The sequence below is a fragment of the Capricornis sumatraensis genome, chromosome 17, assembly GCF_032405125.1.
Source record: "Capricornis sumatraensis isolate serow.1 chromosome 17, serow.2, whole genome shotgun sequence".
In the NCBI taxonomy this organism is placed as follows: Eukaryota; Metazoa; Chordata; class Mammalia; order Artiodactyla; family Bovidae; genus Capricornis; species Capricornis sumatraensis.
In genome coordinates this window covers 71,848,711-71,866,011 of record NC_091085.1, presented here as the reverse complement: position 1 = coordinate 71,866,011, position 17,301 = coordinate 71,848,711, and the positions used below count along the sequence as shown (strand labels likewise).

At 51.7% G+C, this 17,301-nt stretch overlaps 1 protein-coding gene across 1 annotated transcript in view; it reads right to left on the bottom strand.

The window, feature by feature from the left end:
- SGSM1 (small G protein signaling modulator 1) overlaps positions 1-16,076 on the bottom strand; it is a 48,968-nt gene extending 32,892 nt beyond the window's left edge. Inside the window, exons 1-9 of the mRNA XM_068989626.1 lie at positions 15,987-16,076; positions 14,961-15,036; positions 10,603-10,765; positions 8,310-8,462; positions 4,870-4,937; positions 4,446-4,591; positions 4,179-4,310; positions 2,401-2,525; positions 320-387 (exon numbers count right to left, since the gene is read on the bottom strand). Coding sequence (XP_068845727.1) covers positions 320-387; positions 2,401-2,525; positions 4,179-4,310; positions 4,446-4,591; positions 4,870-4,937; positions 8,310-8,462; positions 10,603-10,765; positions 14,961-15,036; positions 15,987-16,076 — 1,021 coding nt within the window. The remainder of the gene's footprint in view (positions 1-319; positions 388-2,400; positions 2,526-4,178; positions 4,311-4,445; positions 4,592-4,869; positions 4,938-8,309; positions 8,463-10,602; positions 10,766-14,960; positions 15,037-15,986) is intronic.
- Positions 16,077-17,301: the final 1,225 nt, after the last annotated feature.

Sequence of the window (17,301 nt, the reverse complement as noted above, 5' to 3'; positions counted from 1 at the left end):
GATTTGGGACCAGACTGGGGAGCTTAGAAAGGCTGTCTGTGTGCCATGCTGCTTCCTCGGCTCTAAGATGGGAACGACGGTGCCCCTAGCACTGGGCTGTAGCAACAATTAAACAGCAGGCACGTGAATAGTGAGGACCGCGCCTGACACACGGCTTTGACGCTGAGCCCTTAACAAATGTCACTTGACCCTCACAACAATGCTGTGAGCAGGTGCTGTTACTATCCCCATTGGCTCAGAGAGGTGAGGTCGCTCGTCTGAGGCTGCACAGGTGAGAAGGGGGTGGGGAAGAAGCCCCGTGTCTACCCACGGGCCCTACCTTGCTGGTGGCAGTGCAGGTAGACAATCTCCTCCAGGCGGATGGTCATGGCGTAGTCCCAGTAGACGCTGCAAGGGGCGGGAGGGCCAGGCTTGCAGGATGCCTGTCCCACCCGCAGGCTCCTCCACCCTCCTCACCAGGACCACATAGCCCCAGCCTCCATGTCCCCAGGCTTCCCAGACTCTATCTCCCCTTCTTCTGGCTCCAGTATCCCAGTTTTCCAACGTTCCCCCTACACACACATTTCTTTAACCCCAGTCCATGTGGCTGAGGCTGACCTCTCCTACCCTCCCCCTTCAGGACTCCAGGAATGGGCCCCTGACCCTGGCTTGGCTGACCGTCATATGACACTGTTCTGGACCTTGACCCAAGCAGAACCAGTGAGACTCAATTATTAGATCTATATGAGAACTCTCTGGGGAAGAAGGGCTTCTTTCTGCTTGGAGAGTAGCGGTAAGGCAGACAGAAGTCTGGAGATAGAGAGGGCCCGGCGCAAGAAGAGCCTGCCTGTGAACGGAGTCAACGGTCAGGGAAATAGCGCCAAGAGACGGAAAGAGGTCAGGGACTCCTCGCTTGAGTCCCTGGATCCAGCCACGCCTGAAGCCACCACCCCTGGATTTTTCTCGTTTATTTGAGCCAATGCTTCAGGCAGCTTGAGTTTGGTTTTCTGTCACCAGCAGACGCTGGAGAGAAGATGTGAGCAAGACAGATTCCTTGCCTTCATAGAACTGAGATCCAAAGGGTGGGACAGTCAGAACACAAGTAGGGACAGATTTATTACGATTTTGTAAATGCTCTAAGAAGGAGATTCAGGGCTCCGTGCAATCTGAACTCAGCTGGGAGGTCATAGAAGGTCTGATATTGAGGTTTCAGATGAATAAGGTGAGATAAGTTTCAAGGGCAAGAGTGTTCCCTGGCTCCTAGAGGATTTCTCCATCAGAAACTCAGGTGGCTGGCTGGAGTTGAATGATCTGGCCCAGCTGAGGACTGACTGTACCTCCCAATGACCCTCTCTGAGGACAGATGGTAACCTCTGCTCAGGAAGTGATCAGCTTAGAGAATGATATTAATCACACCAAAGCCTGGCAGTAATCGCACTGAGGCTTAACATCACACAGAGCACAGTAACCATGCTGTGTTTATGGCCCTGGAAGAAAGTCCTTATTCTATACACACACACACACACACATGCATACATACATACATATGTATATAAACACATATATGTATATACACATACATATATTTACATTTATGTTTACAAGTACGTATATGAACTTCTAGATAAAAATCCTATAATCCTGTGACGTCTGTTTGCTACTGCAGGACAATACGCAGGGCAGAGGAGGGTGAGGGGAAGGTTGTTAGGGCTGTGTGATGGGTGCTTGAGTTCTTTCTACTTTTATGTTAGAAAGTGAAAAAGTGAAAAGTCGCTCGGTCGTGTCCGACTCTTTGTGACCCCATAGTCCATGGAATTCTCCAGGTCAGAATACTGGAGTGGGTAGCCTTTCCCTTCTCCAGGGGATCTTCCCAACCCAGGGATTGAACCCAGGTGTCCCGCATTGCAGGCGGATTCTTTACTGGCTGAGCTATCAGGGAAGCCCTTTATGTTAGAAATTCCCCATAAGCAAAAGTCTTCAGGAAGTCAAGAACACGTGCAATAATAATAGAATCCTCGGCCACCAGGTGTCTCAGGAGCATGACTCCAAGGCCTTTGTTGGGCCTTATAACTCACAGGGCATCCAGGAGCCCTGGACGAGATGCTCACAACCAACACCTCCAGCTTCCTTCTGCATTGGGTGATGGGTAACGGGGCTGGAGACCGGGGAGTATTGCCATTTCTGGGCTTACAAGATCTTTGTGAGTATTTCTCTCTCCCTGCGGTGTTTGCTCAAGGCACTGCCTAATACCCATCCCCTAAGACTCTTACAGTTGGTTCTCAGATCCCATGAATTACCCATGAGGCCACAGCTGCAGGGAGGCTGGGCCACATGGCCATAACAACCGGACAGATCAGGGCCAGGGGTGGGGCACAAGGGACAGGGCGCAATCATCCCTGTAAGGGGAAGGGAGGGACTTACCTCTTCTCATAGTCCAGGTCCCCCACAGACCCGTTCATCAGCTGGTTGGGCGTCCACTTCAAGGTCATGACATCAGCCGTCTGGTGCAGGGACAGGTACCCTGGCACAGCCTCCATGTCATCTCTCTGCAGAGAAAGGAGGACTCAGGCCTGGTCGTGGTGCCAGAGCCACAGTGGACACAAGCCCTGGCCTATGGGACTCGTGGGCACACAACCAGAGGCACACACAAGAGGCTGGCTCATTCCCTCCAAGGCCATGTCCACTGGGAAGACCCTGACCCTCCCTCCAGATGGCTGTGCAAAACAAAGCCTTCTGCAACCAACCACCAGGATGGGTTTGGTTCTACAGGGTCCAGCTGTGAAAGCCACCCACTCTACCCAGGGCCCTAATGCAAAGGGGGGTGGTCTTTAGAACAAGGAACGGAGCTCTGCCCTTTCAACAATACCTTTTCCAAAACAGAAGGCATTTGTCTGCCATCACTGTGGCCAGTCTTAAGGGAGAAAGAGCGCAGCTGAGCTCCATGTCCCATCCCACAGATGTTACCCAGAAGACCCTCCCCAGATACCCGTTCCATGCTCCCCGCCCAGCAGCTCCATCCTCCGCCTTCCCAATTTATCTGCTGAGCTTCGCACTTGCTCTGCTTTATCCCAAGTGGGGTGCGGTGGAGGGGGCTCCAAGACTCACACGTAAGCGGCAGCCCTCCTCCCTGCAGACCCACCCCCAAAACATGTGGAGAGAGACAACCAACATTTACTGAGCACTAAGGGTGTGCCGGGCCTGGCTCTGCTCCATCAGAATCATCTCAACCACAGGAGGCAGCATCCTTGCCGTATTTCATCGATTCTAAGTTGCACAATTGTTCCTTCACATTTTAATGCACCTGAAGTGGGGATGCCTCTTATAATCAGCAGTTATCTTACAACTGTGACATGGTCATTCTTGCCCAATCTCGTGCAGACTCAGTTACAGACGTTTATATTGTTGACCCCTCAATGAGGTTCTGTGTAATGGTTTTTACCCCACACGCAGACTATGGGGGCTTTTTAAAATGTCTTCGAAAAGATGATAGACTGTGATCTGATTGCAAAAGTGACCGTGTACACAGGAAGGCTGCTTCCTTCCTACATACACACCAGTATCTGCACTCCATAAATACTGGCTGTGAAGACGTTCCCCTTGATATCCTAAGCACCCCGTGCAGAGCAGGTTCAGCACAGATGAGGGAACTGAGTGAGTGAGTGATGACAAGGGAGGATGACAGATAAGACAGCGGGGTGGACAGGCAGTGGGTAGATGGACTGGAAAACAAATGGACAGATGGACAGATGGAGGTTAAAGATGGGTGGATGGATGATTGATGGGTGGAGTTGATGACGGGTAGAAGGATGGATGGATTTACGCATGGACGTAATGGTGGATAGATGGATGGATGAATGGATAGGTGGCTGGGTGGATATAAATACAGGCAGATGGATAAAAAATGGTGAACGGATGCATGAACAGAGGGATGGGTGAATACAGAGGCTGGAAGAGAGTTGACCGGCTGGCTGGGTGGGATACTGACAGATGAAGGGATGGATGATTGAATAGAAGGACATACCATCCTGTGGGTGAACAGGTGGAGAGATGGAGATATTGGCAGATGAATGAACAGGCAGATCAGTGAGTGGATGGATGGATAGATGGATGAGCAACCTGGGGCCACAGGGACTCCCCTCCTCTGTAACCTGGAGCCAGACCCGCAGTGGAAGCCCTGGGCCCAAGATGGGGCCTCTCACCGGCTGGACCAGAACGTTGTTCTTGCCGTAGAGCAGGGTGGCACGGGAGTTCTGATGCAGGGACTCCACGTAGTCACGGGCAGAGAGGGAGGGCCGGTCGTCCATGCTGCCACTCGAATGCCTTTTCTGGATCTGGCAACGTGAGGGGAGGTGGCGGGTGAGGCCTGAAGTGACCTTCAAGGCCCCAGTCCGCTCCCTACCTCCATGCCCAGTCCAGAACTCAGCCGGATTGCCCCCGCCCCGGAGCCCCACCGTCCCCCCACTCACGCAGAGGGCCGGACGCTTGGTGGGCGAGTCCTGCCTCACGTGCGAGCTGTGGATGCGGTGCCTCTGGACGAGCTCATCGGCCGAGGGGTCCGTCCAGAAGTGGTCGGAAGTCTTCATCTTGGTGTACTCCAGGGCACAGGGCCCCACTGCGGAGCAGACGGGGCTGGGAGCCCATCGCCCCGGAGAGTCCTCCTTCCCTTTTCCCACCAGAAGGACCACTTGTTTCCCCATCCCTCCCCTCCAGCAGCTAGGGTACCCCAGGCTCCTGCCAAACAGGGACCAGCGCGGGAGCCTGAAAGCGAGAGGCAGGGAGCAGTTTCGAAGGTGGGAGGCTGGAGTGGGGCGAGACAGGCCCTGCGGAGGTGCCCCCTGGAGCCGAGACCGAGATGCAGATGAGGCTCAGAGCACTGGCTGGGCCACTTACCCAGCAAAGACGCAAGGATGGGGCCGTCCACCGGGTCCATCAGGAGAGCTTCCTTCTCGTAATACTTACTAGCAAGAGAGGAAAGGACATGCAGGGTTGGATGGTGACCAGCAGAGGGCACACAGCCAACTACAGCCTGATGGTGGAGAGCCGACAGACTGGGCTCAATGACCCTCTGGTCACCCAGTTACTGCTCTGAGCCTCAACTGCCCCATCTGTAAAATGGGAATAATGATAATATTATGGGCTGCCTAAGGACGTTTGAGAGCGATAACAGGTGTCAGGCACTTAGCACGGCACTTGGCTGTAACTGCCTAATACAAAGGCTGTGGAAGAGCCTTAATGATAATAACAGCAACAATCATTAGAAGGCTGTTGAGGCCTGGCTGAATCTGTCTGCTTCTCTTGCATTTTCCATCTCAGACAGGAAGTCACTTAGAGGCTCAGATGACGTCTGCCCTTCTATTGTTATCGAGGCAATAAAACACATTTTAGCTGTGGTGTGTCCCCAAAAGCTGTACTAACAGGCCTTCCCGTCTGGGTAACCAGTGCAGATGATGCTGGTCTGACATGCTCAGAAATGCCTCCTGGCCTCCGACTCTCCAAATAGCAATGCAGTGCTGTCAGTACAGTGTTTGTGCTGAATGGTTTCCGTTTTTGTTCGTTCGAGTTAATGTGTGTGTGTCCGACTCTTTGGGACCCCATGGACTGTCAGGCTCCTCTGTCCACAGGGTTCTCCAGGCAAGAATACTGGAGCGGGGAGTCATTCCCTTCTCCAGGGGATCTTTTCGAACCAGGGTCTCCCGTATTGCAGATGGATTATTTACCGTCTTTGTCACCAGGTCAGATCAGATCAGTCACTCAGTCATGTCCGACTCTTTGCGACCCCATGAATCGCAGCACGCCAGGCTTCCCTGTCCATCACCATCTCCCGGAGTTCACTCAGACTCACGTCCATCGAGTCCGTGATGCCATCCAGCATTGTTGTGTCCTGGCCTCAAATTCTTTGCAAATTCATACAGTCTAGAAACATAACTCCAGAATGGAAAGGCCCAGAGAAGGTAAGTGACTTGCCTGAGGCCACACAGCAGGTAGATGTAGGCTACATCCAGCCAGTTCAGCTCTTCTTCTCGTTCAACAGCAGGCGGTGAAGAGGCCAGAATCCAGAGGTGGACATGCTAACTGGGAGCCCAGCCTGGCTCCTCCCTCCCTGTGTGTCCCTAGACAGGTGACTACCCTCTCTGAGCTTCAGTGTCCTTAGCTATAAAACAGGAAGAAAGACAGAACTCACCCACCCAGGGCTGCTGGGAGGAATAAATGTCCAACTACACGTATTAAGTTCTGACATCAGGAGAAGCTCTCACTAAATGCGGCAACGTGATTGTAATATCACCCCAGAGAAAGCTTCAGTCATCCAGAACACTGACTGCGGCAGAATGACATGCCCTGGACATGCTCAACGTCAAGTTTATACATTTTGGTGTCAGATCTGAAGCTAATACTTGGAGACACTTTCCAGTCCACAGCTCAGCTTCTGTTCCCCAAATCAGCACAGTTATGTGACCATAACCTGGAAATAATGCCTTAAAAATCGCAGGCATAGATGGCAGCAAGATGTGACTTAGAGGGCAACCCCAGGGAGTCTCTTCAGGGTGATGGGTTCTTTGGTATAGTATTCTGTAGCCTGAGTGTGGTGTTGGGTTTTATGAAACTAGGCATGTATTAAAGTTTCATAGAATTATATGGCAAAAAAAAAAAAAAAACAGTGAGTTTGGTTAACGTACTATGCCAATGGCAATTTCTTGGTTTTGAGACTTGTACTATGGTTATGCACGATGTTAACACTTAGGGTAGGCAAGAATTCTCTGTACTACTGTTTCAATTCTGTGTGGATCTAAAATTGAAACTGTTTAATGAAGAAACAGTGCGTTGGTATTGCTACTCTGTGTCTTAGATGCTCAGTCATGTCCAACTCTTTGTGACCCCATGGACTGGGGCCCGCCAGGCTCTCTGTCCATGGAATCCCCCAGGCAGGAATACTGGAGAGGGCAGCCATTTCTTTCTCCAGGGGATCTTCCTGATCCAGGGATTGAACTCGGGTCTCCAGCCTTGGAGGCAGATTCTTTACTATCTGAGCCACCTTGGAAACCCTAATAAACTAATAAATAAACAAATCAGCTACTCGAATAAACCACTAAATAAACATGACCAATGTTTTCAGCAGGAAAACTCAAGCTCATGTGGCAAAGGCAGTAACTACATAGACCCTCGACCCGCAGCAAGGCAGGGGGCAGACAGGTGCTATAAATTACTAGAAGGTGAAGAGGTTAACTGGAGCTCTGGAGCCTGAATTTCTTTCAGTTCCTCTCCAGCCTCCGGGCCTTTGTGCCTGCTGTTCCCTCCGCTGGGAACACTTTTCCCCACACCCTTCTGCTGGGTAACTTCTGCTGGTTAACACGCCCTTCAAATTGAAGTTTGACTGTCCCATCTTCCAGGACACTTTCCCTGACTACCCAGAGGAAACTAATCGCCACCCATCATCCGTCCTGGCACACTCATCACAGATTATCACGATTACCGTGGGCCTGTTCTCCCTGCTAAATGCGAGCTTCGTGAGGGGAAGCGCTTTGCTCTGCACGTTCGCACATATTTTCCTAGCAAACGGGCAAAGGAAAGGACTGTTGGCCATGAGGACTCTCAGATCATAGATCTGCCAGGAGCTCCTCACTGCTCTCTTCATAATATCCAAGTTCTTTAACATGACAGGCAAGACCAGTGTATCCTCAACATCTAGGTTAGTGCCTGGCATCGTAAATGCTCATTAATTATTTAGTGGATGAGTAAACAGATCCACAGATGAATGCATGCCAAGAGGACTCACACTATAAAACCTCTGCTGCTGCTGCTAAGTCGCTTCAGTCGTGTCTGACGCTGTGCGACCCCATAAAACCTCTATACCAGGCCAACCTGAGCTAGGAGAGAAAATGTAAAAAATACCCCTAGGCCTTTCCAAAATGCTGTGTACTCACTAACTCCTTTTCTCGCCTCTTCTCCAAAGTGGCAGCAATTCCCATCCTGCCCCACTCACCAGAAGACACAGCAGGGGCACAGAGAAGCTAAATGACTCCCCTAGGGTCACACAGTGAATAGACTGTGGGCTTAACTCACGGGAAAAGAAACATCTCTTAAGACTGCAAGATCCTTATACCCCACCCCAATTCTGAAGATCCTGCATTGCTATTAAGCACCCAAGTCGTCCCAAGGTTCTAAGCTTGGCTAGTTTAGAGTCAAACAACCAGGAGGTCCTTATTAGTCACTTTCAAATCCAGTGTATATATCAAGAGGGCAAAAAGAAAGCCGCTGTGAGCGAGGGCGCAATTTCCAAGATGGCCAGCAGGTGGAAGCAGAGCGCACCCAAGTGTTGTGTGCTTCCCGCTCACCTGCTGTTTTCCACAAGGTAATGAACAATTTTGTCCAGGACCTTCTCAAACAAGGCCGTGCGGATCCACAGGTGCTTGATGGCAAGCGGGGACAGGTTGGGCAGTTTTGGCAGCTTTCGCACATTCTCCTGGAGGCCCTGGATCTGATTTCGCCTTTGAGACCAGCAAACAAAGAGAACAGATACTCACAACAGAGGAAATCCAACAGGATCAATATGCAAAGTGTCCAACTCCTCTAAGAAATGAAAGAACGGCAATTAGAACAGCAGCAGGAGCCCACACTGCTCCTGGAGAATGGGGAAAGAGTTGGAAAAATAACAACACCCAGCGAGTGTGAAGACGGGGTAAAACTGACCCTTTCACACACTAGTGATGGGTGAGCCAGATTCTCATACTGAAATTTCTGTCTCTTACTTTCTCTCTCCCAGCTGGAAAGGAGTGCTGGCCAAGAAGAGTCTGGGATTATTCTCTCATTTTGGAGGCTCCACCATTGCCCTGGAGAAGCAAGCTTTATAACACGACAAGCAGGGCGCTCCACAACCTCGCCCCTGTCCACCTCTCCAGCCACCTCCTTTCCACTCCCTGCCTCTGACCCCAGGATCCCGCCAGAGATCTCTGCAGATCCCTGAAGCTGCCAAGCTTCCATCTGAGGACTTTCTGTGAGCTGCTGCTTCTTTCTGGCTTCCCTCCCCACTCTATTATCTGGGTGAACTCTACTCACTCTTGAGGTCTCAGGGAGGGCACCCCCTCCGACAGGAAGCCCTCATGCGCCAGCTGAAGCTGGGAGGGGCCCCTCCTCTGTGTTCCCTGGATCTCTGCAGCTCAACTTCTGGCTCACTTCTCTGTCTTCCCCTCCACAATGGGACCTCAAAGGCATGGATTATGCAATTCAACTGCTTTTTAAATAAAACACCGAGAGTCTACCACTTAGCAAGCTTTGGCCCTGTTTCACGCCTGTATCTCTAGGGCCCAGCAGAGTGCCTGGTATGTATGGGGGCTCAGTAAATAAGTCCATAAAAGACTGATTGCAAAAATGAGTGAATGGGCCCCTGGAATGGACATCTCTCATTTCTCCATTAGAAAGTTGCTCCCAATGTTATGGAAGGTCCATGGAGATCCACCCCTTTAAGAAGCTATCAGCAGACACCTGGGAATTTAGCAGAGGGACTAAAGACCAGGTGGCTGAAGAGTCAGATTCCGAAGGGGAACTGGCAATGCCAAGTCCAGAGTGCTGCCCATCATGCAGTTCTGGCCAGCAGCCCTGGGCTGGCAGAGTCTGAAGGGCACGGAAAGGGCCATTTCTCTCCCAGTGAAGTGGAGCAGCCACTCATGGCAGCGAGGGCAGACACATGGCATGCCTGTCTGCCTCTCCCTTCTCTTGCCCATAACACATGTGGCTAATCAGTCCATGCACTCTTTCCCACGAAGCCCACTCACAGCTCCAGAACTTTCCACAAGACAGTTCTCTGCTGGTCTCTGGTCTCTTGTAAAAGCAATGAGCTCTGGCCTTACAGCCAGAGCTCTCCACCTCACAGCCACCAGCACCAACTAGGGATGAAACCTATTCGCTACCCCTGACCAGGCTCCAGGTTGGGGGCTTGGTTGTGCAGTTGGGACTCGGGGTGGTTCTGGTGGGAGGCACTCATTTACGCATTTTCAGGCCATGAGCCACTAAGACAATGCCCCTATAAATGGCCGCTTCACCGTGAGCATCAGATCCATGCAGATGGAGGCCACGTGGTTATATTAAACTTTGATCCGCCTGCATTTGGCACAGGCCTGGCTCAGTAGGCACTTACTCATTCAACAATCGTTTCCTGGGCATTTCCCGGGTGCTGGGTGCTGTCCCAGACACTGGTGACCGAATGGGGAGCAACACACGTGCAGCTGCCTATCCTCAAGGAGTTCAGAGGCCAGTGGGGGAGACCAATAACAGTCAGGTTAACAGTAAATGAATGAATGAAAAATTATAGGTGGTAATAACAGTTGGGAAGATAATAAAGCAGAGTGATACAAAAGAGAAAATGGGGCGAGGGTTAGAATTTACTACTAGTTAGAGGACGTTGCCATCCCTGGGGATGACAAGGGCACCACCACGGAAGGTGAGGGGTGTGAACTGGGTGGAGGGTACAGCGTGTGCAAAGGCCCTGGGGCACGAAAGGCCCTGGCAGCTTTGAGGAGCAGAATGGAGAGTGGAGAGGGTGCTGGGAGGCACAGGCTCTTGCGGAGCCCAGGGAGGAGCACCGGCTGCCCACTGGGGCGTCCCAGCCCACACCCCGCGCTCAGCACTCACGTGCTCTCAATCAGTTGCTCCAGGTCCTGCACCTTGCGGCTCAGCTCCTCGGCCGGCGGGAAGCTCTTGCCCACTTTCATGAAGAGAGCTGCGATTTTGTTGCTGCGCAGGAAGCCAGCCGCCCGCCTCCGCAGCCCGTGCAGGACGCAGGCCTCCACGGCCGCTGCAGGGACACCGCGGTCAGCAGGCCCCGCCCATGACCCTCCCCGCCATGCCCAGCCTGGTTCTGGGCTTTCTCGGTCACACATAGGTGCCTTGAAGGTCTGGGGTCCCCAAAGTCACAAATTTCATGATAGCATCACTATGATTGCATCATAGTGAAAAGCTTGTATGTCTCTCCACTGTCCAGCCCCTCAAAAGGGAGCAAGAGGGCTTGGTGGTGAACCCAGGCTTGCTGCCCTGGGTCAGAGCACCTCTGTTCACATCTTCTCCTGGCCACTAACCAGCTGTGTGACGGGGTAAGGGGAATCACTCCCCCTCCACATGTCTCAGTTTCCTCATCTATAAAACGGGATAGTATGAACAGTAACCTCATAAGGTTGCTGTCAGGATAAGATGGGGAAAAATGCATGGAAAGTGCTTTGCTCAGAGCCTGGCACGTGTGTGCGCTTCATGAAGGTTAGCTATCACTCCTCTTGCTGAGGGAGGCGAGCCGGGACTGTGCGACTGCCTAGCTTTATTTCAGTTAAAAGAACCACACTGATGTCATTACTGTGCCTTCAGTAACAGCTAACATTCAATCTCTGCCATGGCCAGGCAGAAAGGAAAACCATCCCCATTTTCCAGATGTAGAAACTGAGGCTCCCAGAGGTGAACTGAATTGCCAGGGCCACCCAGCAAATAAGTGATAGAGCTGGGATTCATACCCACGTCTGAGCCCAAGGTGTGCTCACAACATCTATGCCTCCACCAAGGGCCTTTGAAGAGAGGTTTCAGTCATAATCTTCCAATTTCTGTGTCTCCCCTGGAGGCTCTGTCCAGCCCTCCTCAAACAAGAGACCTGGGGTGTAGCCTGGGTTCTACCACTAACTTGCTGTGTGACCTCAGGCAAATAACTTTCCCTTTCTGCCCCTCACTGTTCCCTTCTAAGAAACAGGCCCTGTGCACACCATTCTGATGGTCTCTATCTTACATATCTGATACTTTCAGCAGCCTTAGCTTTTTTTAATTTAAAAATTAATATGTATTTATTTGGTTGTACCAGGATCTTCAGTTGCGACGTGTAGACACTTAGCTGTGGCATGAGGGATCCAGTTCCCTGACCGGGGATCAATCCTGGGCCCCCTCCATTGGGAGTGTGGCATCTCAGCCACTGGACCACCAGGGAAGTCCGTCAGCAGCCTTTATCTTCTGACTGTCCGTCTTACACAGCAGCCTAGGAACTCACTCTGGTATGCACTAGGAGCATAATCCATGTCTATGGGAAAATGTGAGCTTATTAAGAGCTACTCCTTACTCTTACTGGGCACCTGCTGGGTGTCAGACCAGTGTTAAGGTTCACCTCCCCTAATTCCTGTAGTGAAACTCATGGGACCAGTGTTCTACTTACTATCGTTTCACAGAGGAGGATACCAGCTCGTGCAGGGTTAAGAGCCTGGCAAGGCCATGCCACGCGTAAGGAGAAATGCTGAGAAGTTTTGCGGTGATTGCTTGTCCTGTTCTTGCTGCTGCTGTCAGCAATGACTTGGCTTTAAAAGACTGTTCACATACTGCCTAATCTGCTCATCGAATTAAAATATCCTGGGTGATGATCTTTAAAATAGCTTCGGTTTTGCTTACATATCTAGGACTTTTCATTTGCTTACATTGATTAAATTCATGGTCTAGTTCAGCTTGGTAGACATTGTTCCATTTTTTTCTGACAATGGCTCATAAGGAACAATGGACAAAGGAAACCTCAGGGACATCCTTCAGGCCTCATTTAATGCCAGCATGTTTCTCTCACCCCTGAACTTTGATCGGAGTTAGGGAATTATGATTTTTATCACTTGCTAAAATCTTCTAGGTCTTGATCTTCTAAGTCTTTAATTGGTAGGTATGCTAGCAAGCCCTGAAACAGACATGCATATTAAGTTTTTTGCAAATAACAATGTCCAGGAGGAAAAAGAAAGCCAGGGGTCTATATCTATATTTATATATCAGCTCAGTTCAGTTGCTCAGTCGTGTCCAACTCTTTGTGACCCCATGAATCACAGTATGCCAGGCCTCCCTGTCCATCACCAACTCCCGGAGTTTACCCAAACTCATGTCCATCAAGTTGGTGATACCATCCAGCCATCTCATCCTCTGTCGTCCCCTTCTCCTCTTGCCCCCAATCCCTCCTAGCATCAGGGTCTTTTCCAGTGAGTCAACTCTTCACATGAGGTGGCCAAAGTACTGGAGTTTCAGCTTCAGCATCAGTCCTTTCAATGAACACCCAGGACTGATTTCCTTTAGAATGGACTGGTTGGATCTCCTTGCAGTCCAAGGGACTCTCAAGAGTCTTCTCCAACACCACAGTTTAAAAGCATCAATTCTTCAGTGCTCAGCTTTCTTCACAGTCCAACTCTCACATCCATACAAGACTACTGGAAAAACCATAGCCTTGACTAGACAGACCTTTGTTGGCAAAGTAATGTTTCTGCTTTTTAATATGCCATCTAGGTTGGTCATAACTTTCCTTCCAAGGGGTAAGCGTCTTTTAATTTCATGGCTGCAATCACCATCTGCAGCGATTTTGGAGCCCCCCAAAATAAAGTCTGACACTGTTTCCACTGTCTCCCCATCTATTTCCCATGAAGTGATGGAGATAAATATTTCCATATACATATGTGTGTATATGGGCATGTGTATATCTATATTTTTACATACATAAAATATTTTGGGGGGAATTCCCTGGTGGTCCAGGAACCAGTGCTTTCACTGTCATGGGCCCAGGTTCAATCCCTGCTCAGGGAACTAAGATCCTACAAGGAAAGCAGTGTGGCCAAATATATAATTTATGTATGTGTACATATATTTTTTTTGTGCGGGGGGCGGGGGGGGCGCTTCCCTTGTGGCTCAGTCAGTAAAGAATCCATCTGCAATGTGGGAGACCTGGGTTCCATCCCTGGGTTGGGAAGACCCCCTGGGGAAGGGAAAGGCTGCCCGCTCTGGTATTCTGGCCTGGAGAAAGAATCCGTAGACTGCATAGTCCATGGGGTGGCAAAGAGTCAGACACGACCGAGCAACTTTCACTTTCGTTTATAGTTATGTACTTAAAGATATATCCCCTAAAAAAATCAGATCTTGCCCAAGGTCACCCAGCAAAGGAGTGGCAGAGACGGGGTTTGAGCAGAGCTGGGCAGCCAGAGAGCAGAACTGACATCTGTGGTTTCCCAGGTTGTGGCGTGTGCTCAGATGGCTGCGGGCCCATGGGCGGTGTCCCCAGCCACCTGGACGGAAGCTGATGGGCCCCTCCGTGGAGCCAAGACCGTGGGAGGGGCATGATAGCTTGTCCTTCGTGGAGAGACACTCCACAATCATGAGGTTGAAAGGTCTTCGGGGAGGAAGAAACACTCCCACATACACGTACACACGGCGTATGTGCTGAATCCTGACTTCAGGGACACGTGGGGCCCGTGGCTCTAGCCATTGTGAAGGTGCAGTGAGCACCTGGCAGCGGGGGCCTCTCAGGTTCAAGGAGAGGGAGAGGGCTGAGTCACACTCCGAGCCCCGGGCCTGCCTGCTTTGCTGAGCCAGCTGGGAGTGATCCCCCGGGGAAGTGTCCACACTTCTTGATTCCTTAAAGTCCCCATCCATCCTGTCTCTCTACCTGGCTGAGGAAAGGACGCGGAGCCCATCCCTCAGAGGCGAGCCCCCCGGTCGCCTGGGGTGGGGTCGCTGTGAACGGAGCCTGCGGGAGGGGATGCATCTCTCCGCGTCGACCGTGATTACCCCTTCCTGGGGCACAGAAGGTGAAAGGGAAAGTGAAGTCGCTCAGTCGTGTCCGACTCCTTGTGACCCCATGGACTGTAGCCTACCAGGTTCCCCTGTTCATGGGATTTTCCAGGCAAGAATGCTGGAGTGGGTTGCCGTTTCCTTCTCCAGGGGATCTTCCCGACCCAGGGATTGAACCCGGGTCTCCTGCACTGCGGGCGGATGCTTTACCCTCTGAGCCACCAGGAAGTCCTCCCGGAGCACAGACGTCATTTCTAATCTCTTCTCTAATCTTTTCCCTATTTCCAAACTCCCTAGTGGAGTCCCTTTGGAATCTGAAAAACACTTTGCAGTTACGAAGTTACCTTTGGGGACCTCTGCTCAAAGAAAGCTGCCACGGCTCCGGGGCAGCCCACAGAGAGAAAGCCGCTTTTCAAGGCCGCCCGGGGCCACCGACTCACCGCAGAAGGAGATGATGTGGCTGCTGTCCTCGTGGACAAACTTGCGTGTGACGGCCTCCTCCATGATCTGCTTCACCTGGAAGGCAGAGGCGCTGGAGGGTGAGACCCCACTCTACCTGGGGAGTGGGCACCGCAGGCGGCTGCGCTGTCCCCGCCCCCCGAGCGGCGCTCTCGGGTTGCTTGGGACGGTTCCGTAACTGTGTTCCCTCCTCGCATTCCCCGTGTTTTCTGCAGGGCTGAGGCCCGTGGCTCCTGCTGCCCCCACACTTCACCCTGAGATGAATTCTTTTTCAGGCTCTCTGCAGAGTGGGCTTCTTTTGAGATGGCACATGAAGCGTCATCTCCTTCCCCGTCTACGCAACCTAAGGCACCCCGCCTCCAACTTCTGCCATCCCATTATAGTTCCTTCAGGGTACTTCCTGTACTATTATTTTTTTGCTCACTGTCTGTCTCCAACTTCTAGAATACAAGTGCCTGGAGGACAGGGCCCCGTCTGCCTTGTTCACCGCTATATCCATGGAGCCTAGAACAGGGCCTGGTACATAGTAGGTCTCCACAAATATTTTCTGAGTGGATGAATGAATGAATGAAATCAGTATATATAAAAAAATTGGGGGGGTGCAATATGAAATATCAGCCCTGAGATCCGGTAGATCAAATCCCTGCTCAGGTACCTGTACCAGCTGGACCTGTGGTCTTATTTTGGGAAACTGAGCTCAGCAACATGTAGAAATTCACCCAGAAAGGCAGACCTGGCCCAGAGTGGAGACAGATTTCAAGATGGGTCTGAGTCCCCAGGCTGTGTGCTCTCCACACTACATCCCTCAGTCGATCAATGCTCACTGAGTACCTGTGAGGGGCCAGGCACAGGGGACACGACACTGAAAGGGCAGTCATGCCTCTGCTCACGGAGGTGACCCTCTGGTGGCCTGGACGCCCATTCTGCTTTGCTGGATTCTTGGGCCCAGAGTCATTGTAGTACTTTAAGCAAAACGTTTCTCCCCTCTGGGTCATCAGTTTTCCCACCTTGAGGAGGTGGGAAGAGATGATATCAAAGCCTGGTCCCAGATCGAACGTCAGCAGGGCTTGACGTGGGAGTCTGGAATCCACCCCCATCGATGGGCCCCCTTTCTGGCTGCCCCAAGGGCCACCCAGACTCATCCTGGCCAGCCCATTCACGCACAGGTCTGGGTGCAGTGTCAGGCTCCCAGCACCCTTCCTTTCCCTTCCTTCTGGTTGCCTCCTGGAGAAGAAGACGGAACTCAAAGCATCCTTAGCCGTGTTCTCTGGAAAATCAAGTGGCAGTGCCCACCCAAGCTGGTACGCCACCCCCGCCCTTACACAACCAAGTCAGCACCCGCCTTGTGAACAGCTCCCAACCTCCCAGCCCAGCAAGCTCCAAGCCGGGTTCTGCCAGAGGCATTTCAAAGCCTGAACCCTACCTAACCAAGCCTGAGGAACTGGTCCCATTAACAAATGGGGAAACCAAGCTCAGGAAGATGAGCTAGGCCACCCAAGGCCACATGGCTAGGAAGAAGCAGAGCTGGCATTCCAACCTGTACCAGTGTTTCTCACCTTGGTTCCAGCCCCTCCAGCTGCTGCTGCTGCTGCTAAGTAGCTTCAGTCATGTCCAACTCTGCGTGACCCCATAGACGGCAGCCCACCAGGCTCCCCCATCCCTGAGATTCTCCAGGCAAGAACACTGGAGTGGGTTGCCATTTCCTTCTCCAATGCATGAAAGTGAAAAGTGAAAGTGAAGTCACTTAGTTGTGTCCGACTCTTAGCGACACCATGGACCGCAGCCCACCAGGCTCCTCCATCCATGGGATTTTCCAGGCAAGAGTACTGGAGTGGGGTGCCATTGCCTCCTCCAGCCCCTCCATCTGCTAGCTGTATTTCCTCAGGCACTGTCCTGCCTAGAGGCTTGCCTTTGGCCTCCTTCACTGCTAATTCTGATCCTGGCGGAAACATCAGCTGTTTCGGTTAAACCTCCTTGCCTGAGGTCCTTACGGTGGCTGCTTTTGTAACACCCATCAGATTTATGCTGATTTTGTTAGCACCTGTCCCCCTTGCCAAGCTGGGGATCCCACGAGGGCAAGCACTCCATGTCTCCCTGATTTACAACCGTGTCTCCAGCACACAGCAGGTGCTCAGTAAAGTTGTGTTTGACTAATGAACGACTTGAAGGATCATGACTTTCTGCTTTGGTAGAATATTTTAGTCAGGGGAAAAAAAAGAAAGCTTTCTTGTTACTATGCGAAACACGCTCAGCCGTGTCTGACTCCTTGCGACCCCACGGACTCTGTCCAGGGAATTCTCCAGTCACTACAGTCATGGGTAC